Source organism: Mastomys coucha, unplaced genomic scaffold (genome assembly GCF_008632895.1).
Source record: "Mastomys coucha isolate ucsf_1 unplaced genomic scaffold, UCSF_Mcou_1 pScaffold5, whole genome shotgun sequence".
In the NCBI taxonomy this organism is placed as follows: Eukaryota; Metazoa; Chordata; class Mammalia; order Rodentia; family Muridae; genus Mastomys; species Mastomys coucha.
Genome location: NW_022196911.1, coordinates 62,802,466 through 62,823,854, shown reverse-complemented (window position 1 = coordinate 62,823,854; position 21,389 = coordinate 62,802,466). Strand labels below are relative to the sequence as shown.

General features: G+C 45.7%; 1 protein-coding gene across 9 annotated transcripts in view; it reads right to left on the bottom strand.

Moving 5' to 3' along the window:
• Gas7 (growth arrest specific 7) overlaps nt 1–21,389 on the bottom strand; it is a 245,644-nt gene that overhangs the window by 69,041 nt on the left and 155,214 nt on the right. For all 9 annotated transcript variants that reach the window (XM_031354285.1, XM_031354293.1, XM_031354286.1 and 6 more), the window contains one exon: nt 19,651–19,771. In XM_031354285.1, the coding sequence (XP_031210145.1) occupies nt 19,651–19,771 (121 nt within the window). The remainder of the gene's footprint in view (nt 1–19,650; nt 19,772–21,389) is intronic.

Sequence of the window (21,389 nt, the reverse complement as noted above, 5' to 3'; positions counted from 1 at the left end):
GCCTTGCTACTGAGCCAACAGGTGTTGTGTAGCCAACTGGCACTTCACAGCTATTAGGCCCTGAGTTGTCCTTGACAAAACTGGAGGCAGATGCCAACCTTATTTAATCCCAAGCCTAATGTTCCCAATCCAGAGCCCAAGTGCAGTGCCCAGTGTTCCTGGCTCATTTCTTGAGGCCAGTTTTGTGTTAGAATCTCTAGGGCCACTGGTCTGAAATGCTGATGATCCCTTGGCTCCAAGCCTGAGGATTAGGTTTAGTTAGTGGAAATAGAACCCAGAAACGATTGTTTTTATTTTGCAACCCCAGTGATGAGTCAGCTATGGGGAAAACCCAGGGAGCCCATTGTAAAATCATCATGGAATCCCATCACTGGCAGGACTGGACAAGTCCCACGGGAAGTGTCAGGCTTAGGGTCAAGTAAGATATACGCTAGCAATACAGGGTAACCCAGGGAACTCCCGGATGTTCACTATATCCATTCCAATCTCCTAAAACTACTAAGGTTATAGTGTCTGTTCCCAGAGAGCCCTTGTCTGCATGAAGCTTGGCTGTCTGTTCTAGGGCCCAAGAACATTTTACCAGTTGGAGCAGAGGACTGAGGCATCATAGCAAGCCTGCATCCCCAGTCTGTCCTACAACAGTGGAGCATGAGGAACGAGCAGGTAAGCATGGCAGCATGGAGAAGGTGAGCAAGCTCAAGACAACACAGAAGGTCAGGACTCCATAGGCAGGGGGATGCTCTCATTCTGATTGGGTAGAGTCTCCATGACCCACTGGTCCAGCCAGTGGGCTGCTTGGCCACTGTTGTTCAGGTTTTCTGAACACTGGATAAGGACATGAGGAAGTGTCAGAGCAGGTGGGTGCATGACTTTCCTCCCACCTGACTATATACCTACCTTCCCCTCCCTCCCACCACAGATGCAATCCAAGAGCTGAGATTTCCAATTAGTTCAGCCCGTGTCCTACACAGAGTGGGGCAGGTCACCAGGAAGTGTTTGATGAATGAACAAAGACTCAGTTCAACACAACCATTACAACTCAGTCCAGTAACATAGCTAGTGGCTTATTAAAAAAAAAAAAAAAAAAGATAGGCCTTCTTGTATGTGTAGGTAGAAAGATGCAGAGAAAGAACAAGATAGAGCCAGAGAACACACAGAGTGTGACGTTTTCTTCTCAGTATGTGAATTACAAAAAGTTATAGCCCTACTTCAAAAGCTCTAGGGGCTGGGATGTAGCTCAGTGGTACAGTGTTTCCCTTCCATTGACTCAATGCCCCACATGTCATGTGAATGAATAAATAAAAGAGAAAAGGGCATATATGGATAGTTTACAGAAAAATACAACCAATTATACTGATCGGCAAGTAACAAAACCCATTAATCTCCCTCAAAACTGAAGAAATATAAACTAGACTAACAAACTTCATGTTTTTATTCATGGGATTACTATGTCCTTCTAGGGTGACCATTTTTAATGCACATCTGGAGAAGCAGGGCAGAGAGGGGACTGACTCTCCTGGACAGACTACAGGTGCCTGCCAAACTTCCTTTTCACTGATGATAAGTTCTAGGTGTGCCATCAAATAATTGAGATTTTTTCTTTAGTATTTGTTGCTAGAGCAGAAAAGTCCTGGAGAAGAGGCACCAGCGTCCACCCACTGGGAGTAATTTTTGCTGACAGAATGGCATTCCCCAGTGGGAGAGTGAAGAAGGCTGGTGTGTAACGTGTATTGCTATGCACACAAAAGTGTCACCTTCATGAGAAGGAAAACCATGTGCTGCTTTATGTACCGGAGCTGCTGACAGAATACCCTCAAAGCGTATCCTGAAAATGGAACCTAAGTAAAACAATTATTTTCACAGCCCACCCCACAACAAACAAGAGCACCCCACTTTTGTTTATGCTTTTACTCACTGTGGCTTCCTTTACCTAAGGCCATCCATGGCATGGCCCATAAATGTTAAGTAGAAAAGTCCAGGGATAAACCATAGGTTTAAAGCTGCACATCGTGTTAAGGAACACAATGTAAGCACACATGATACCGTTTAGGTCACTCAGGACTGACTGGCTCCTTTCTCCAGAGGAACCACATTATATGTACAACCCATGTACAACCCTTGATCTTATGATCAAAGGTCATAAATAAGGTCATGGTGCACCTGTCTAAGTAACTCTCATTTTGTTCCACAGCTTCCCCAAAGTCCCTAGGTAGTGATTCTAGAATTTCCAGTATGCTCAGGCATAGCTGTGAAGGGCTTTCTTGAAGTGAACAGGTGAAACACTTGGGTGGGGTGGAAATCTTCACTGCATTGGCACAGGAAGAAAGACGACGGCGAATGGAAAGGAAAGCAGACCCATGCACACAGAACCAGCTCATCACAGAGTCCACAGGTGCTTTCCAGGGCAGTGGCAAGAGCTAGTTGGCAAACGCTGTCTCAACAACAGGCAAAATAGAAAGCTATTTATCATACATCTTTTGAAATTAATTTCCATGTGGATTAAAACTTTTAAGCATGGGGGAAACAATCCAGAAGTGGTGGAAAGCATTTCAGAGGCCAAAAGACCCAGACGAAATATCACTGTATTTTGTGGGTAAGCACTTTTTAGAGTATAGCACCAAATAGGAAAAATCATAAAAGCTGGCTAATCCATATGCAAAATGTAAGTTAAAATATGGCAATCAGGCCAGCCGAGAGGGCTCAGTGGTTAGGGTGTTCTCCATACAAGCAAGAAGGCCAGAGTTTGGACCCCTAGAACTTATACAAATGCCAGGTGGGCATGGCAGCTTGCCTGTAGATCAGAAGGTGGAGCCAGGGGATCCCTAAAGCAAGCTCTGGGTTTGGCTGGGAGACCTTGCCTTGAAGTACAAGGTTAAAGAATGGTTGGGGCTAGAGAGATGGCTCTTCCAGAGGTCCTGAGTTCCATTACCAGCAACCACATGGTGGCTCACAACCATCTGTAATGGGATCTGATGCCCTCTTCTGGTGCGTCTGAAGACAGCTGCAGTGTACTGATATAAATAAAAAATAAATAAATCTTTTTTTAAAAAAAGAGGATGGCCAAGAAATGGTCCTGACCTTGACTTAGGCCTCTGTATGCACATGCGCCTACATTCATGCTCATCTTTACACATGTGTGTTCAAACACATGCATATACGCATGCCCACTGTACACACATAAATATGAAATCGAAGAAGAAAAATCACCATCAGGATTATACAACATCATGAAAGTTAAAACCATTTGCTATATACGATGGAGACCTTTCTCTAAGAACTCCCATGATGACTCATGCCTGCAGCCCCAGACCTTGGAGAATGATTCAGGTGGGGGTCTTGAGTATAAACCCAGAGTGGGCTACACAGCCAGACCCTGTCTCAAATAAATAAATAAATAAATAAATAAATAAATAAATAAATAATCTAAGCAAACTCTCATAGATTAACAGTATGGCTACTAGGATCTGCTAAGAGTCTACAAAGTGGAATCTGGAATAACTACCTTCTACTGCTGGTTCTTTCTAAATAGCTCTTGAAGAATGAGAGGCAAACTCAGAGAGAAATGGAGGACATGAGGCTCTGCAAGTTCTTAGGCATGGGGGCTGGTTTTCTAGTCCTCTCCGCATCTCAAAGCCTCTGTTAACTGCCTTTCTTAAAAGCCTCTATAAGTACCTTTCTAGTCCTCTCTCTAATAAGACCAAACCAGTCCCCGGGGAGACACAAGCCACACCGCTCTGTACACAGTTAGACCATTCAGGGGTGTCATATTTGATCTGTGATATTCTCCCATGACCCTGTCTCAGGGAGGATGTCTGAGACTTCTCCTCTCTAAATCATGTGGGGCAACTGCTCCCAAGCCCCTCCTCTCCTCAAGAGGCGTCGTCTCTTTACGTTGTACCTTATTGAGTTGTTTGTTTTCTGAGAAACACAGCATTTATTAACGTTAGCCGCTCTGCCTTGCTAATCTTTGCGTGGAAGACTTTCCAGTAAAAGGTGTGACGTTATGTTTATAAATAATGCTCAAAACTGCTGAGAGTGTTGCTCTTCACAGGAAAGAGAAGATTGTCAGAAAGAACTAAAATTAGTTTGGGAACCAGAAATAATTAACAGTCTCTCCTAGGCGCGGCTGAACAGGTGCTTGCAAACGCACTGGGTTCTGGGTAAGGCTGTCCAACTGACATGCAGTGGATCCCCGCACTCCTCTGAGAGCACAGGACCCTTCCTAATCCTAACCAGTGCTTCAGAAGGTACAAAAGTTCCGAGCCAAAAAATCTATGCTCACACTCTTTTCTAACGTCAAGAAAAGGTACTGGGAACAGAGAAGATCCAGCTTGCTGATAGAATGGAAGATTCTAGAGTAGAATGCAGAATGAGTCCTCAGGAAACAGCCAAAACAGATTCAAAACCCTCTCTATAAAAAGGTCAGAAAAGCCTGTCCTCCCAGTCAAATGCTATGCAGGAGGGACCTGGAACAGGAGCCCTGGGCAGAGTTTCTAGAAGCTCAGAGCACCCCAGGATCACCAGGAACTCCTTCCAAGAGGCTGAGCACGAGGCTTGACCCCCAGCTTGTGATTCTCAGGTCTGTCCTTTGACGCCTGAGAGTCCGAATGCTAAATTCCCAGGCACCTCTGTGCCAGAGGCAGGGCCGAACACTGTCTTATCAAGCTGCAGCTGCTGCCTGCATCCAGGTGCTACACGGGGGCCACTCAAAAGTAACAAGGCAGAATGAAAACACTCCAGGAAATACTCCTAACCTGATGGGCCCACTGTTCACCCATCTCCCACCTCTTTTCATGGGTGGCACCACTGACAAATATAGAAGCTTCTTTTCCCTTCCTGAATCTTGTCTAGAGCCACTGCAGATGGCCCTGTGCTTGCCGTACTGACAAAGGCTTCTTCTCTATTACATGGCCATCTCCAAAACCAGGCTTTTCTGAATCCCTGAAGTAGCATTGTCTCACCTTCCCACCAGGAAGGTTGAGGGCCAGCAAAATGGCTCAACAGCTAAGGCAGCTGGTTGCTATGGTGACCTAAGTTTGATCCCTAGGATCCATAGGGTAGAAGGAGAGAACTGATTCTTGTAAATTTCCCTCTGACCTCCACATGTGCACTGTGGTGTGCTTGCTCATGCCTGCGAGTGAGCGTGTGCGCGCGACAGACACACACACACATACACACACAGGCATGTATGTAGGTACACACTCAACTAACAAATGTAAAAAGAAAATACTCTGGAGGCAGGCAGATCTCTGTGAGTTTGAGGCCAGTCTAGCCTCCAGAGAGAGTTATAGAACAACCAGGGCTACACAGAGAAGCCATGTCTCGAAAAACCCAAACAAACCAACGAACAACTACCCCCCCCCAAAAAAAAACAAAAAACAAAAGAAGGTTTGTTAAATCTTAAAATATGCTTAGGCTCCTGTGTGAGATGGAGTTATCTTACACACACATACACGCACACACACACACACACAGATGCGCGCGCACACACACACACACACGTGCACGCACACACACACACACAGACACACACACACGGACACACACACAGATGCGCACACACACAAGACACACACACAGACACAGGCACACGCACATGCACAAACACACAGACGCACATGCGCACACACACACACACACACACACACACACACACACACACACACGTCGAAGGGGCCCTGAACTGTTCCACGTATGCTGTAAATGGGTATTAGAGCAGACATCCTTTTCCTACCAAGGGAGCCAAGCATCAGTGTGAAAGTGTTAGTGTCACAAGGCTAAGTAAAAAAAAAATGAAATTTTTATAATAGAAATTGAAAGGCTAAAAGACAAAGCCAAGCAACCTGCCAATCAACAGCAAGCAGAGGACTGCAGAAACTGGCAAGCTGGCCAGAGAGACCCAGGTGAAGAAGTATGAGCCCAACAGAACATTCTCTGAGCGCATAAAAGAGAAACCAGCCAGGTCCGCAAACAGGCATATGAAAGAAGCCTGAGGTTTGCATGGCCATCATCAGGACCTCCCCAAGGAGCCCCAATCCATTTTCTAAAGAGTAACAGTCCAGCCATTTTCAGAAGGGGCAGCCTCCACTCCCGGCACACTGAGCTTACAGTCTGTGCAGCGTTCCTCGTTGTTACAGTTCTTTCTTTCTTCTGGGGGCACTTATTTCATAGCGTGTAGACAGGCAGATGGCAGAAGGACAGAAACTTCAGTCAACAGCCCACCATGCAAGACACTGGCCATTATCTAGCCAAGGACGATGAGGCTGTGAGGGTCTCAGTGGCCCTCTGCATGGCTCTGCCCACTTCTCCCGGGGAGTAGGTACACAATAAACATGGGCTTCTTGCATGACTAACTTCTCACCCGGTTTTCTGCCTCCCACACCTCTTGGAAGAGCATTCTGCTTTGGAATCCAACTCAGATTGAAAGAACAAAAAGCCGTTACCCCACTCCCAGATCTGCTTCCAACAATAAGGATCCCATGGAGGGGGAATTGTGCCAGCTTTACATACAGAGGCACACTCATCCGCAGTTGTGCGTGATAAACACTTTAAGCTTGACATTCTGGGTTTCACGGGATATTTTTTTTTTTTTCAAAAGCTTGAAGGGACCTTCCAAAGTATTCTCAGGCAGGAAAGGAAATCACAGCCAAGTCACCAGGAAAATTCCCTTGAATAACTCGTATGGATTTCAGGAAGCCTTCTTCATGGCCATTTGCATGGCGTCCGCCCACTCCACCCTGGCAAGAAGCCATCAAATGGCTAATTAGAGCTGGCCACAGAGAAGGCATTGAGCAAACACTTGTTGCTTGATAACCAGGCCATGTGGTCCTTGCCCACTCACGTATCAGCAGAGAACTCACAGATCAGTATTTCACTGATCCCATAGCACCTCACCTTCAAAACATCTACCTTGCTTCGAACAGCTTCTCTCTGCTGTCCTCTCTGTCTTCTTACAACCATAGGCTTCCACCAGCCCTTCGGTCCCACAAGTCCTAGAGTGGCAATGCTCCATCCACACTAACAAGCCGGATGTATGAGGAAACAGCAGGTGAAAGGCAGAGCACATTCAAGTCAGAAGGTCCCTTTACAACTAAGGTTCCATTTCTATCACATTGCTTTCTTCTCTTTCTTGATCCTCCCTATTTTTAAATGCATTGGTAAATAGTATTCTGACTTTATATAAGTTGCTGCTTCTGACTTTCTTTTTACTCTGTCTGTCTGTCTGTCTTTCTGTCTGTCTGTCTGTCTGTCTGTGTATGTATGTGCATGAGCATCTGTGGATATATACATGTGACCGAGCACTTGCCTACTTAACACATGAACACCACACATGGAGGTCAGAGGGAAGCTTATACGAGTTGGTTCTCTCCTTCCATCACATAGGTGGATCAGCAGGCTTGGCAGCAAATGCTTTTCCTGTTAAGCCATCTTGCTGGCCCATGATTTTTAATACTTGATACAAACCCATGAGGCTCTGTCTAAATACTGGGCCCAAACTTGAGCATCCCCAGATTGTATGTGAAAAATACACACATGAAACACACCTGGGTGGAGAAATGTCCTAGGGATATACTGAGCCCCATCTATCTCCATTAGGGCAGAACCACACCTCATGGACTTTTGAGAGAGGAAGGGGTCCATATGTTTATGAATGCCCTTTCGAGTTTTCATAGTTAGATCTGGGCATTCTCACACACTGTGTATATGGTGCTTCTCAGGAAGCATCTAGCTTAAAGATTATCCAGGATAGACATCTACTGACTGTCTTAGTGGAACAATCCACCTGGATCTCAGAAGTTCTGGTCCTGCCTGACTGTTACCTCCTCTGTCCCTTACTCCATTGTGACAGGGTGGTGCCATTTCCTTAGGAACTTAATCATAGACAAGCACTTTCCTAAAATTTGACTCACAATAATGGTGTATACTTTCCAGGAACAATCTAGTTATTGAAATCATGCATACAGTGCTGAATGATTAGGTCGGGATTCTTACCATTTCCTTCTCTTTAATGTTGATCATCTCTCTGGTTTAGCAATGCACTGACTTATTCCAGTTCATTGTAAAATGTATGATACCGGACCACAAACCATTTTCACTCTAGAACTTATTTCCCCTATGTACCTGCATCTTGGCAAATCATCCTCCCTCTGTCCCATCTCTCTCTACCTTCCTAGACCTGCGACTACTAGTCCACTCTCTATATCCATGAAACCAAATCTGTAGCTCCCACGTGAATGAGAAGATGTTTATCTTTCTGTGTCTAGCCTATTACTGCATAATTCAGGGTGCTGTGGCTTCATTCATGTTGCTATGGTCATAGATCTCTATCTTCTTTATGGCCAACTAGTATTCTATTGCAACTAACCTCCATATTATTTTTATCTATTCATCCACCCATGGGCACTTGGCTGGATTCTGTGCCATGGCTATTGTGAATAATGCTTCAATAAACACAGTGTGTCTGATACACCAACTCCATTTCCCTTGGCTGCATACCTTGTAGTGGGAATGTTAGATTAACACTTTAAAAAGTCTAACCCTAGCAAACATCATTTGTTATGGGCACACCCTCATCCTGAGCATTTCTTTCCTTTAGTGAATGCAGGCTGGTCATACTGATGATTATGAAGGGTCCTACCTCACCATATTGGTGAGCTCTGTTAGGTTCTCAGACTGCTCACTCCTGACCCTGATACCATTGAGCTCTGGAGTGTGACTAATGAGAAGGGACAGTACTATTTGCAGACACATACTTCCTAACCAAAATAGAGGCCCTGCTCAAAAAAACCAAAACACCATACCACCACCACCACCACAATAACAACAAAGCTTCCAAAGAGAGAAAGATGAAAAAAGAAGCCTTGACTGTTCTTTAAGCCACTAAGGCATATGGGCATATGTGTGTGTGTGTGTGTGTGTGTGTGTGTGTATGTGTATTATGTATGGAATATATACATAATACACACATCAGACTCAAAGTTTCTTGGATTTCATCTTGTTCATCTTGTCCCCCTGCCAGGGGACTGGGCACACATAACAGTCAAAGTCCCACGTTCCCACCAGGAAATGCTGAGCTGCAAACGATAGCTGTGGGCTCCAAGGCTTTGAGATGATGGAAGCTGTTAGGACTTCTCCCTGCACTGACCAGAATAAAGGCTGGAAGCACACTGGAAGTCAGCTACGCCAGTGACCTCAGGACCATAAACAGCAGGCAGGTGAAGGTCCTCTCCCAGCGAGTTCTTGCTCATTCTCAATCCTGTCACTATAAAACTGAGTTATTTGTTGTCAAGCAGCTCTTCCGGAGTTTCTGCTTTAACTTCAGTGGTTTATAGGTATCTGACCTTTAACCTCAGAATGATGACAAACGCTGCATTTTTTTTAACTGTGTTTTCTACGTCTCGGATTTAACTTCATGCCTCAACTTTTTGTTGTTGTTGCTGTTGTTGTTTTGTTTTGTTTTTGTTTTTGTTTTTGTTTAAGACAGGGTTTCTCTGTGTAGCTCTCGCTGTCCTGGAACTCACTCTGTAGACCAAGCTGGCTCCAAACTCAGAAATTCGCCTGCCTCTGCCTCCCAAGTGCTGGGATTAAAGGCATGTGCCACCATTGCCCGGCATGCCTCGACTTTATATTCCATTCCTTGTTACTGCTCCAGTTTGGGTCTGATAAACCCATTCCCCCAAATATGATGTCTGTATCAATTTTGTTGTTAATAAGTCTCCTTGCAGTTAGAAAAAAAAAATAGTAAGTGGAGACTATTAGGAAGCACTCAAGACTATGAAGTAAAATGTTTTACTTTTTCCTAATAGCAGATTGCAATTGAGCAAGTACAGGGCAGGCCCTCTCTCTGTCTTGGTGTTTTGAGCAAATGGCACTTCCTGACGAGCACCAAAATTTGGAAGTCATGCCTTAAGAATCCCCAAATAGAGCCTCTAAGGAACTGCTTCCAAAGGCAATCAAGAATGTCACAGAGCATCCCACACCCTCATCCATGTGTGCTTTAAAAAAAAAAAACAAACAATTCTTTATTGCAATGTAATTCACTATATTATAGAACTTAACCTGTAAGAGCTCATGATACAGTGGCTTTGGTCTGTTTCCGAGTACACAGCCCTCACTATTACCTAATTATAGTACATTTCTATCACCTTAGCCTTGTGCTCATTAGCAGCTGCTCCTCACCCATCCTGCGGCCCCTGGCAACCGCTCATCTACTTTCCGTTTCTATGGATTTCGCTTATTATAGGCATCTCATACAAACCGAATCCCACAGAATGTAGCCCTCTGTGTTTGCCTTGACTTGGTGTGATGTTTCCAAGGATCGTCCTTGTTGAAGTGGGTGTCCACTCTGCTTCTTTCGTCTCTATAGCTGAGTTCAGTTGTGTACTCGCACCCCATTTTGTCTACCCACTCCCTGATTGTTGGGCACCAGGGCTCTGGCTGTGGAGACAGCAATGCTGCGTGTCTGGGTGCCCAGATTTCAGTGTGAATATGGGTTTTCAGTTTTCTTGGGCATAAAGCAAGAGGGGAACATGGGGTTAGCATCCCCACATTTCTTTTTGGTGAAGTGGTATCTGGACCATTTATTGCTGACTGCTAGCTCCAGCTAAGAACCAGTGGGGTGCAGCATTGCATTCTTGACTAAATAATTAAAAATAACTTCTGAGGATAGAGTGAAGAACACAGTCTGCCCCCTTTGTCTTTGGATGCTGGCATGTGGGCATACTGAATGGCTTCGAATTCACTTAGTCTTTGCCATAAACAAGAGATTACTTGGCCTTAAACTCTGGTGGAAAATGAGGGGTATGCTATGCACTTAAGTATTACCTAAACAATACAAATTAAAATGGACACTCGGGAGGAGAAAGCAAAAGCTATACCAAGGGAGAATAAAAGCATGCTTTCCTGTTTAACAGCTTTCCACTGGGAATCTCTTAAAAAAAAGGGGGGGGGAGTGGCCAGGGAGAGGGAAAGTATGGGGGAGGAAGACTGGGAGGAGTGGAGGGAGGGGAACTGGTTGGGATGTGTTATATGAGGGAAGGATCTATTTTCAATAAAAAAAAATAGAGCCAAAATAAAGGCTCTCCATGCCCATGCACTCATACAAATAAGAGCACAATGCACAATTTAATCAATCAAATATGCCAAACAAAGGCATCACTGTAGTGTTGCTTTGTGTAATACAGATGAACAGAAATAAAACCCCACAGCCTGATGGTTTGCTGCAGATGCTTTTCTGGGCAACTTTTATTGAGGGAGAGAGCTGTCGGGCCATCCCATCTAGAAGGCTGGAAAAGTATCCAATTACTTTCAACTAAGTACAGCTCAAAGAATGGTTTGCACAATTACTAGTTTTTTGGAAATCCTACCTAGAAACTCATTAGTTCCTAGTGTAATAAAGTCAAATGGGAATCCATTCACTTAAAGGAAAATTAAAATAAGAAATCAAGAAAACTACTGACTATTTGGCAAGTAAACACAAGAGCTCAGTCCCTGACTTACATCCACTCCAAGTCTCACTCACAAACATAATAAAACATTTAAGGACACCAATTCCTTGTCATAAAGAGGACATGAAACAAATTACAGCTCTCCTGGGTTTTACTTGACACTTCGAAGGACAAGCAGACATTCCTTAAAATTGCCATTTCTAGTGAACATCCTTATCTAAGAATCTATGGACTCACTTTTATACCAAGTTTAATCATGACCACCCATGCTCCCTCTTCTGAGTGCTGAAGCCTGGGTGTCCAGTCATAGCCTGACTACAATGGCCTGGTGACTTTGGGCAGAGGCTCTTCATATATGGAGGAATACATTTCTGAATATGTAAAATTGTTAGACACTGTTATGCCAGGAATCATCTTTTCTGCCAGTGCCAAAGAATGAAGAGTTTTGGATTTGCTAGTTCTCCTAAGAACACAGGGACATGGCAATGCTCCAATAAAATGTGAATTTTGCTTGTAGGCCTTAGTTTAGTGCCTCCTGTGTTACATGATTTAGAAGATCTCCTTAGGATGGGTATTGAGTAAAGTTACCAGCCACTGAACCCATTGTATGAATGCCAAGGATGCATCATGGCACTCTACTAAAGCTGTCCCTAAATAATCACATTTATGTTAGAGACCTGTTCGCATTCCTATCAAAGTGATTCCTGTTCAACTAGAGCCTTATCTTGGAACTAGAAGTATTCATGTGAGAGGGGTGGAGTCAGGTTTTTTGATAGGCTGTTTGGAGTCAGGTGGCCTAACTAAAAGGATGGAGAAATAGTTCTCCAAGCAGGGGCTGAGGTAGGGCTAGGTGAGGAGATAGAGTCTGGCTAATGGGAAACAGGAGATTTCCAAAGTACAGCAGGCTCCTCCACAACCATTCTCCTCAGTGGCTGCTGCCCACCCTGCATGTCACTGCCAGACACTGAGCTGCATGGTGTAACATCTTTCCTGGCCTTGCCTTCACTGTCTTACTGCTTGGGGCTCATTATCTCCTAATAAGGTCTTAGCACTTAATCCTTTCCTCAGGCTCTGCTTTCTAGAAGTACGGGGCTAAGATATTACCTCAAATTATTCTCTATCTTTAGGGATGAAAGACAGACAAAATAAATGGAATGACTTGGTTTAATGCATACGGAGATTAGTAAATATGCTGTAAAATAGTGACTCATACCTTAAGCAGAACTGATCCTGGCTTTCTGTGTTAGTTCCTAATGTCTCTCAAATTATTCAAATGGTAAAATATACATATCACACAACATCTAAAAGGCCAGCTGAGGGATGGAACTTCTGTCTCAGTTACAGTTTCCATTGCTGTGAAGAGACACCATGACCAAGGCAACTCATTTAGAACTCATAAGAACAACATTTAATTGGAGCTAGCTTACAGGTTCAGAGGTTCACTCCTTTGTCATCAAGGCAGGAAGCATGGCAGTAACCAGGCAGACATGGTGTAGGAGAAGGAGCTGAGAGTTCTACATCTTGTTACAAAGGCAAACATGAGAAGACTGCCTCACGAGCAGCTAGGGGAAGGGTCTCAAAGCCCACCCTTGCAGTGATACACTTCCTCCAACAAGGCCACACCCACTCCAACAAGGCCCCATCTCCTAATAGTGCCACTCCCTGGGCCAAGGATGTGCAAACCACCACAGCTTCTAACAGTAAAGGGATCCAGCACCTTTGTGCCAGGTCTCTTGAAACAGTTAGCTGGTGCATCACAGGCCCTGCTACTTAAAGCCTACATACACACTGAACCTCAGTCTCCAGTGTGATAATGCTAAGAGGTGGGGACTAAGGGATGATTAGGTCATGAGAGCTCCCACTCACTTGGGATCTATTCTGTTATAAAAGAGCCCACGGAAGCTTGCCCATCTTTTCTTCTACATGAGTGCAGCAAGAGAGCCCATCTCTAGTAACCAGAGGGCAGGTTGCCACTGGACAGTCAATCTTCAGGCACTTCAATTTTGGATTTCCCAGCCTCCAGATTTTCCATAGTTTTCAAGCTACCTACCTTTTCCCCTTTGATTAAACTGGCCCAACACTAACCTAGGCTCCTGAATGAGTAGAGTATGCTATTGCGAACAGCTCATCAGCCAGGAACCACAATACACAATGCCCCAATTTGGCCTGAGGCAACTTTGGAGCAACTCAGAGCCTGTTCAGGATGTGTATCCTGCCACTGGAGTCCCTGGCCTCCTAGGGCTGGCTGCACTCAGAGCCATTCTGCATGATGAAGTTCCCTCAGAGAGGCAGAACTGTGGGGATGTGACTTTGGTTAGTGACTCATGCGTGACCTGGTGGAGTTACTGGAGAGTCTCCAGAAAACCAGTGGCAGGACTGTAGTGGCTTACCCACCGAAGCTTCCCACTGAGCATCCAGCTTATTCACTAACTCCATTCACTAAATCATCTGTGTCTGCCTCCCCAGGGACTTACGTGGTCCTCCTATTGTAAACATTGTCTGTATTTCTGTTTGTCCCTGGCTTCCCTTCCTTCAGTGCACTTTGTTCCCTTGGTTGTTACAACAGCACCTTGTGTGGACCATTCCTCCCATCTTGGCCCCTTTACTTCCGTATTCAGAGCTCTCTCCTACAGGCTCGCACTGGGTGGTGTGTTTGTACCTTTATTCTAAAGACATGCAATTTCTAGAACACCCTAGTCAGTTGTGCATGTTGGCTACTGCACAATGGTGGCCAGCAGGGGTGGAACCCATTCTGCTCTCTGCATGCTGGAGCACAGGACTCTCTGGACTTCCAGGAGTGGCCTGGATGTCCTTTGAGCCACTGGTACCTCCACCCATGTGCTGGTCATCTTTTTGAACATGCAGCAAGGAACCAAGCATGCAGCATGGATTCACCTTCTTCCTTCCAGCTGACCCCTCAGTATGTCCCATTCTTCATGACAGCCACACAAAGCAGAAAGCTAGGAGTCAGGCAAGCTCTCTGCCACCAGCCTGTCACATCCTGTCTGACAGTGTTTGGCCCTCCTCTTTCAGGCCACTGCTGTAAATTGCTCTGACCTCATTATTTCTCTTTTAATTTAGGCTGCCAACTCAGTGCTTACTGCTCCCAATCCCTACACTGCTGCATGAGAAGTCTTGCTGTAAGGTTGTAATGGGCTCCTGCCATGGTTTGGAAACTTCCAGTGTCTTCACTGGGTGAAGAGTGATGTCAGTTACACACACACACACACACACACACACACACACACACACTTGCCCACCTCCGGGTTTCTACCACTGACACGCCCATTGGCTTGCCTTCTTGTTGTCTTGCCCTCTGTTTGGGCTACAACCTTGGTCAGATGCCTCTGCCATGGGCCCCTCTTTAGAGTCCTCTTTGTGTTCCCCACATGCAGGTGACAGGCTCCTCCCAGGAGCTCCCACCCCACTTTGTCATTGCCTGTAATGCTTGTAGGTGTCTGACTGTCTCTGATGCCTTCAGAGCTGCAGTCTGTGTCTCATTTGGTTTTGCATGCCCACAGCCCAACCCTGGTAAGTAGGGTGCAGACCTTCACCCATGAAATCCTAAATGGATGTGAAATCCAGGCAGCTCTTAGGATCCTTGGCTTCTGCACTGGTGGATTCTACTTGCTCAGGGGAAGACAAATGCATATAGTCTGAACATGCACAGACTTTTTAAAATCTCTTGTCAGTATTTCCCCGAAAAACATAGAATAACAACTATTTACATAGTAGATTATTGTTATACATAATTAGAAATGATTTAAAGTCCACAGCAGGATGACTGTAGGTTCTATGCAAATGACTCCCTGACACTCATAAAGGTCGGGCATCTGTGGGAGTTTTGTGGGAGTTCATTTGTTTGTTTTTGTTTTTATTTGTGTGTGTGTGTGTTTATCAGAGATCCTGAACATCACTTGAGGGTATTTGAAAATTATCCTCAGGGAGGATGAGAAGTGCATGCACAATGGCTTGAAGCAGTGGGGAGTAGGTCTGACTTGTCCATGAGCTGGACACATGGAGGGGTTGGCATGAGACAGGCAGGTTGGGACAGAAAGAGGAGTCTAGCAGTAAGGTACCAATTCAGAGGCTTCAGGAGTCAGGAGCTGAGGCAAATATGCAAACAAGGATCCCTTCTGCCAGGTGCCCTGCTCCAGACAGGCAGGTGGCTTCCAAAGGGGAGGGGCAGCAGACCAACAAAACACACCCAAGAGCAGCTTTGGAAGGAGAGAAGCTGCTTGCTCTTCTTCTTGACCAGGTAGCAATCCTTAATGATGCTCAGGGGCTGCTGTGAGAGGCATGTCCCATCTTGCCCCATCCTGGTCTTTTGTAGTTCCAGAGAGCATCGCAGATCCCACAGCTGTCTTCAAATACTGCAGACCTCTTCACAGCCCTTCTCATGGGTGATCAGGCAGGCATTCGTTTAAAATCTGCTTCCAGGATTGATGGTACAGCACATCGAGACAGTATTTGCCTGGAACATGGGGTCCAGTCCCCAGCAACATACATAGACACACACACACTCCAGTGCCCTCAGGCAAACACAAAACTTTTAAGACCTGCTCCCACACTAAGAGCAAATAAGCAGTTTAGGGGCAAGGCCATTCATCATGGTACATGTTTAAGGCTCAATAAGTATATGTTGAATTGAGCAGAAAGACAGTGAATTCAACCACCACTTAATGAGTGGGTAAAACTGGCCTGTGTCCAGAATGCAAGATCAAGGAGTTAGGATTAGTCAGTAAAAGAGAGAAAGTGGGAGAGGCCAGCCGTACTGGACCCAACAGGTAAGCTAGCAATCAGCCCATCCTACTGCCATAGGCTGGTGAACTTAGGGAGTAAAATCATCTTTTGCAGTTTTGAATGTTCAAAAATAAAAACAGTGTTTCCTGCCACTCATATTCCAGTGTCCAAACATAAAGCCCCTCCTTCCTCTTTTGCCATATGTAAAGTTTTATTAGAACACAGCTCGGGGGCTGGTGATATGGCTCAGCGGGTAAGAGCACCGATTGCTCTTCCGAAGGTCATGAGTTCAAATCCCAGCAACCACATGGTGGCTAACAACCACCCATATTGAGATCTGATGCCCTCTTCTGGTGTGTCTGAAGACAGCTACAGTGTACTTATAATAAATACATAATAAATAAATCTTTTAAAAAAAAAGACTTCTTAAAAAAAAAAAAGAACACAGCTGCACTCGCAGACATACATACTACCTACATGACTGTTCATGCTACAGTCATAAAGTCGAGCTGTGACGGAGACCCTGACTTCTCAGATCTAACCTAATCAGCACCCGGTCTGTTAGAGAATCCGCTGGCCAACCTGAGGAGCACCTTATATCCCACAAGCCCAAGGAAGCTCTGACCTGTTGGTACATAAATGTCAGAGTCCTGGAAGAAAGCTGTCAGATACCATCTGTGGATATAAAATGTGGCCGGGTTTCCATTCATAAGTAGAATAGCAATTAAATTAATGGCAGCACATTCCTAATGCACAGAGATTAAAAGAATGAGCTAGACAGAAATACTCAAAGCATAGAACAATGTCTACAATAAGTTGTTCTCGTGATTTGAAGGATAGAGTGGATTACATTTGTAATTGATATTTAAAACACCAGCATGTCTATGCTTAGAAGACAGAGAACATAAATGTCTCAAAGGGCATAAGTGGTAAATGGTGACTGGGGATTTTTAAGTATATATTTTTAAATTAATTTTTAAAATAAATTTATGTGCATTGTGTTGGGTTTCAGACCCTGGAACAAACAGATGAGGTGCATATTTAACATACCAAAGCAGACCTGGACTCCAGGTTCTCCCAGCATCCCTCAGTCCCTACCTGACATACCCTGCCCTCAACCCTGAACTTTCCAGCCCAGGGGCTGGGCTGCCCTTCCCCCATAGGCTCTGTACTATATAATCCAGACATTTTAGTCTCTCCTCTGCTCTTTCTTCTCTTCCTCTCTCTGCATGTGCTCTTTCTCTCTTTCTCTTCTCCTGCTCTACTCTTTCTATCCCCACAGTGACTTCCCTGATTTCATTCCTTGGGACCAGTGAACTTGCCATTCTCAGAGAGGTTTCCTAGTAAACCTGCCTTTATATAAAAGCTCTAATGTTGCTTGAATTGGCTCATTTCACTGTGGAGAAATAACTTATCCCATTGGTGTCTTGCCTGCACATTTGTCTGTGTGCAAGTGTGGATTCCTTGGAACTAGAGTCACAGACAGTTGTGAGCTGCCTAGTGGGTGCTAGGATTTAAACCCAGGTCCTCTGAAAGAACAGACAGTGCTCTTAACTGCAGAGCCATCTTTCCAGCCCCCAACAACTGGGGATTTTTATTGTTGATTTGAATCTCATTTTTATTCACTGGTTTTTAAACACAGACTGTACTATACTTTAGCAGAGAGAAAGACAGAGACAGACAGACAGATACACACACACACACACACACACACACACACACACACACAGAGAGAGAGACAGAGAGACAGAGAGACAGAGAGACAGAGAGACAGAGACAGAGAACACCTAGAAAGGCACTTTCTCTATTTTCCTTTGCAACAGACTGGCTAATTTGAAACAAGAACAAATCCACCCAAATTCTTGCTCTTGAGCTCATATAGTCCAAACTCTGCACTGCACAGATGGAGATCTGTGTTCAGACACCCACTCCCCTGGGGAACGGCGCTGAAGTAGTTGCTCCCCAAGGGGAGGTGCATTCAAACAGCCACAGGCACCCCTGAAACATCTAGGCTCCCTGAACATGGCAGAGCTGCTTAAGTGTTTGTTTTGAGGAAGTGTGAGATTAGAACCACTAAAAAAAGCTCTACTTCCTTTTTCCTAGAAACTTTGGTCACCTCTCTTCAAGAGGACACCCTGCTGAGCAAGCAGGTTAGGGTGCTTGTGGTATGGACAGGCCAGCTGCCGGCTTCTCTGTGGCTTGGCCACTGCCTGTCTTCTCACCAGGATCCCTCTCAGTATAGACTCAAAGTCAGAAACCATATTAACAACATCCACACCCCAGGTGGGTGGCAAGCTAGAGGTATAAAGTCATATGGACACAGAAGACAGAGGTGAAGCCAAGACTGGAGAACAGGCAGTGTTTAGGCTGCCCACCAAATCCAATTTCCCCCTTGTGTTGCATCTCCTGATTTTCCTGAGGTAAAGTCCTTGGGGGCATAGGGAGGTCAGGACTTTTCAGCTGCCTTATTCTTCTGCCTTCAACCCGAACAGTGTCCTGCTTAACGTATAATAACACCAGCCATATGTATGACATTTAAAAATCATCTCCACATCGTAGTCATTTGGGAGGTCCAGGAAAATTTTAGCTATTTGGAGGTATGGTGCTCTAGTTCTATTCAACTCAGAGCTATACGGGAGTGGTTTGGTGGACAGATGCAGGCTTCTAATCCTAGCACCTAGGAGGCTTCCTGTCACAGGAGAACGACCATGCATTCAAGACCAGTCTGGGCTATATGGTGAAGTACAGATCAGCCTGGTTTACCAAAGGTTTCAAAAGAATGAGCAGAGGAGAGAGGAAGGAAGGAAAAAGAAAGGAAAGGGTATGGAGAAGTCGAGGGGTGGGGTGGGGTAGGGGCAGGGACTCAGTGCCCCAGGACTCCAGTTCTTCAGGGCTCAGGGAAAGGATGAATGATCCCCACATACCAAATGGTATATAACCCCCCACCAAATGGACAATCCACAAAGCAGCAGCCAGTGAGATACTTCAGTTGAGAAAAAGGTGTTATACTAAAATTAAGGAGATTATTTGCAGTCTCTGTTCCGGATCCTCAGTACCTTAAGAACATTCAGACTTCCTAGACAGTGTGGAATACCTTGACCTGTAGAGCCAGCCTCTGAGGTCAACAGTCCTAGAGCCTAAGGTTGAGTCCAAATCAGGTGGGTGTGAGGTGTCAGGGATTCTGGGAATCTTGGACAGCTGTCCTTTGGAACTGCTTCCAGAATACAGACCCAAGCCCTACCCTCCAGCACCAGGGACAAGCAGGACTCTGCCGTCGCCCTGGGCATATGCTAAAAACAATTCTAGAGCCAAAGGGTTAAGATGCCAGGTTACCTTTCCTTGGGTCAAATTTAGCAAGAAAAAGCCCCCAAACCAGAGATGGAGAGGGAGGGAGAAAAGCACCCGTAGGAAGAAGCAGACATCTGGGGGTTAGAAAAGGCTGCTCCTGAGCGGGACTCACCATTGGTAGTCGTGTTGACATAGTAACGGCGGCCCTGAGGAGACAAGTAGCTGTGCCAGCCGGGTGGAAGGATGACCGTCTGGCTCTCCTCTCCTGGCGGAGGGGGGACCATCCCAGGCTTCTGTTGAAGAAAAAGGCAGGGGTCAGACACATTTGCCATTTTCACAACTGTTTTGAACGACCATTGGGGGGAAAAAAAACATTTTGAAATTGCTCAAGTGGGAAAGGATGGCCTGCAGGCTTCTTTGGGGGCAGGTGACATGTAGTATGGGGTGCCCTCCAGAAGGCATGGCTCCCCCAGAGCAGATAGAAGAGCCGCCCTTCTTCCCTATCAGACCCTGCAGAAATTAATCACAAGGGTGTGCGCTTGCCAGGGAGCCTGTCACTCCACATGCCCCATTGTGGGCTGTAGTCTACACCCGCTGTGGACTGTGCAGTCTACACTCCATAGGACCACTGCGTACAGCAGCAGACAGCCCCAGGCCTGCTGCGCAAACCTAGCAGAGGTAATTAATGCAAGTCGCGGCAGAGCGAAGTGTAAAACATTCTATAATAATGTTGAGAGTCTGCGGAGAGAGCTGGCTTGGCTGTCTCTCTCCAACGGCCGTGTCACCGTGGCAAAGGGAACCAGAATTTTTAAGACAAGCTAGACACTATAGGCTTGGTTCTTGTTAGCCAGGCATAATAATGTTCATCTTAAAAGACAAAGGAATATGTAAGCAAGAGCATTAGGCGTAAGGCAGGTACATGCTGTAACAGCATCTCTGGTTCCTCAGTGGTAGGATTATAGACAATTCTTATTATCATTTTTTCTACTCATATATTCCATGTAAATCTCCAATAAACACAGAAATAAAGGCTCTCGGCTAAAGAACATTTAAAAACAAAGACAGAGGATCCAAGTTAGCCCACACAATCGCTGTGCCTTATGGAGAAGGTAAATTGACAGAAATCAGAATTCCAGCCACAGAGTCCAAGAGTTTCTTAGCAGAACCTGTTTAGAAACACGAGGGCCAGCCATCAGGCCCTCAGTGTCCTTGGTGTCCCCTGCTGTCCACAGGAACAGCTCCTACCAATGACCAATATGTAGGGAAGCAAGATCGTGGTTGAAACTGGAGCAATGAAGTGTGCGCTCTGAGGCACCTCTCCTGCCTGTTCCTCCAGGGCTTTGTCTCAGCATTCTGTGCTGGCCTCTGTACCATAAGAGGAAAGCTCAAATCTCCTGTGCTTCTGGGAGCATGGCTCCCCTCAGCCCTCTGTGTAGCCATGGTACCTGCCATGAAATCTCACAACTCTTCCCCTGCATTCAGAGCTGTGTCTTCTGCACAGGCGCCTGCTGAGCCCACAGCTTCTCTCTGATCATGTGGGAAAGACCACGTTCTAGACACGTGACAGTGAGGTTCACAGCAGCCGGGCTGAAAGTGGTGTGTAGTCCTCCTCGCTGGCACAGACCATACATACACCAAGCAAGCACAAGTGAGACCGGCCCTGCACACCTCTCTAGCATATCCTGGCCTGGGAAATGGCCAGAGTACAGGCAATACAAATAGTGTACCGATGAGCAGAGAGGGAGTGAAAAGGCGGGTGGGATGGGGCAGGCCTGTGATTGGATCATAAGTCTGAGGCCAGTCTAGGCTACAGAACAAGCCTCTATCTCAAAAATCCAAGAGTTAATGAATGAGAAGAGAGAGAAAGCAAGGGAGGGAGGCAATGAGGAAGGGAGAGAGAGAGAGAGAGAG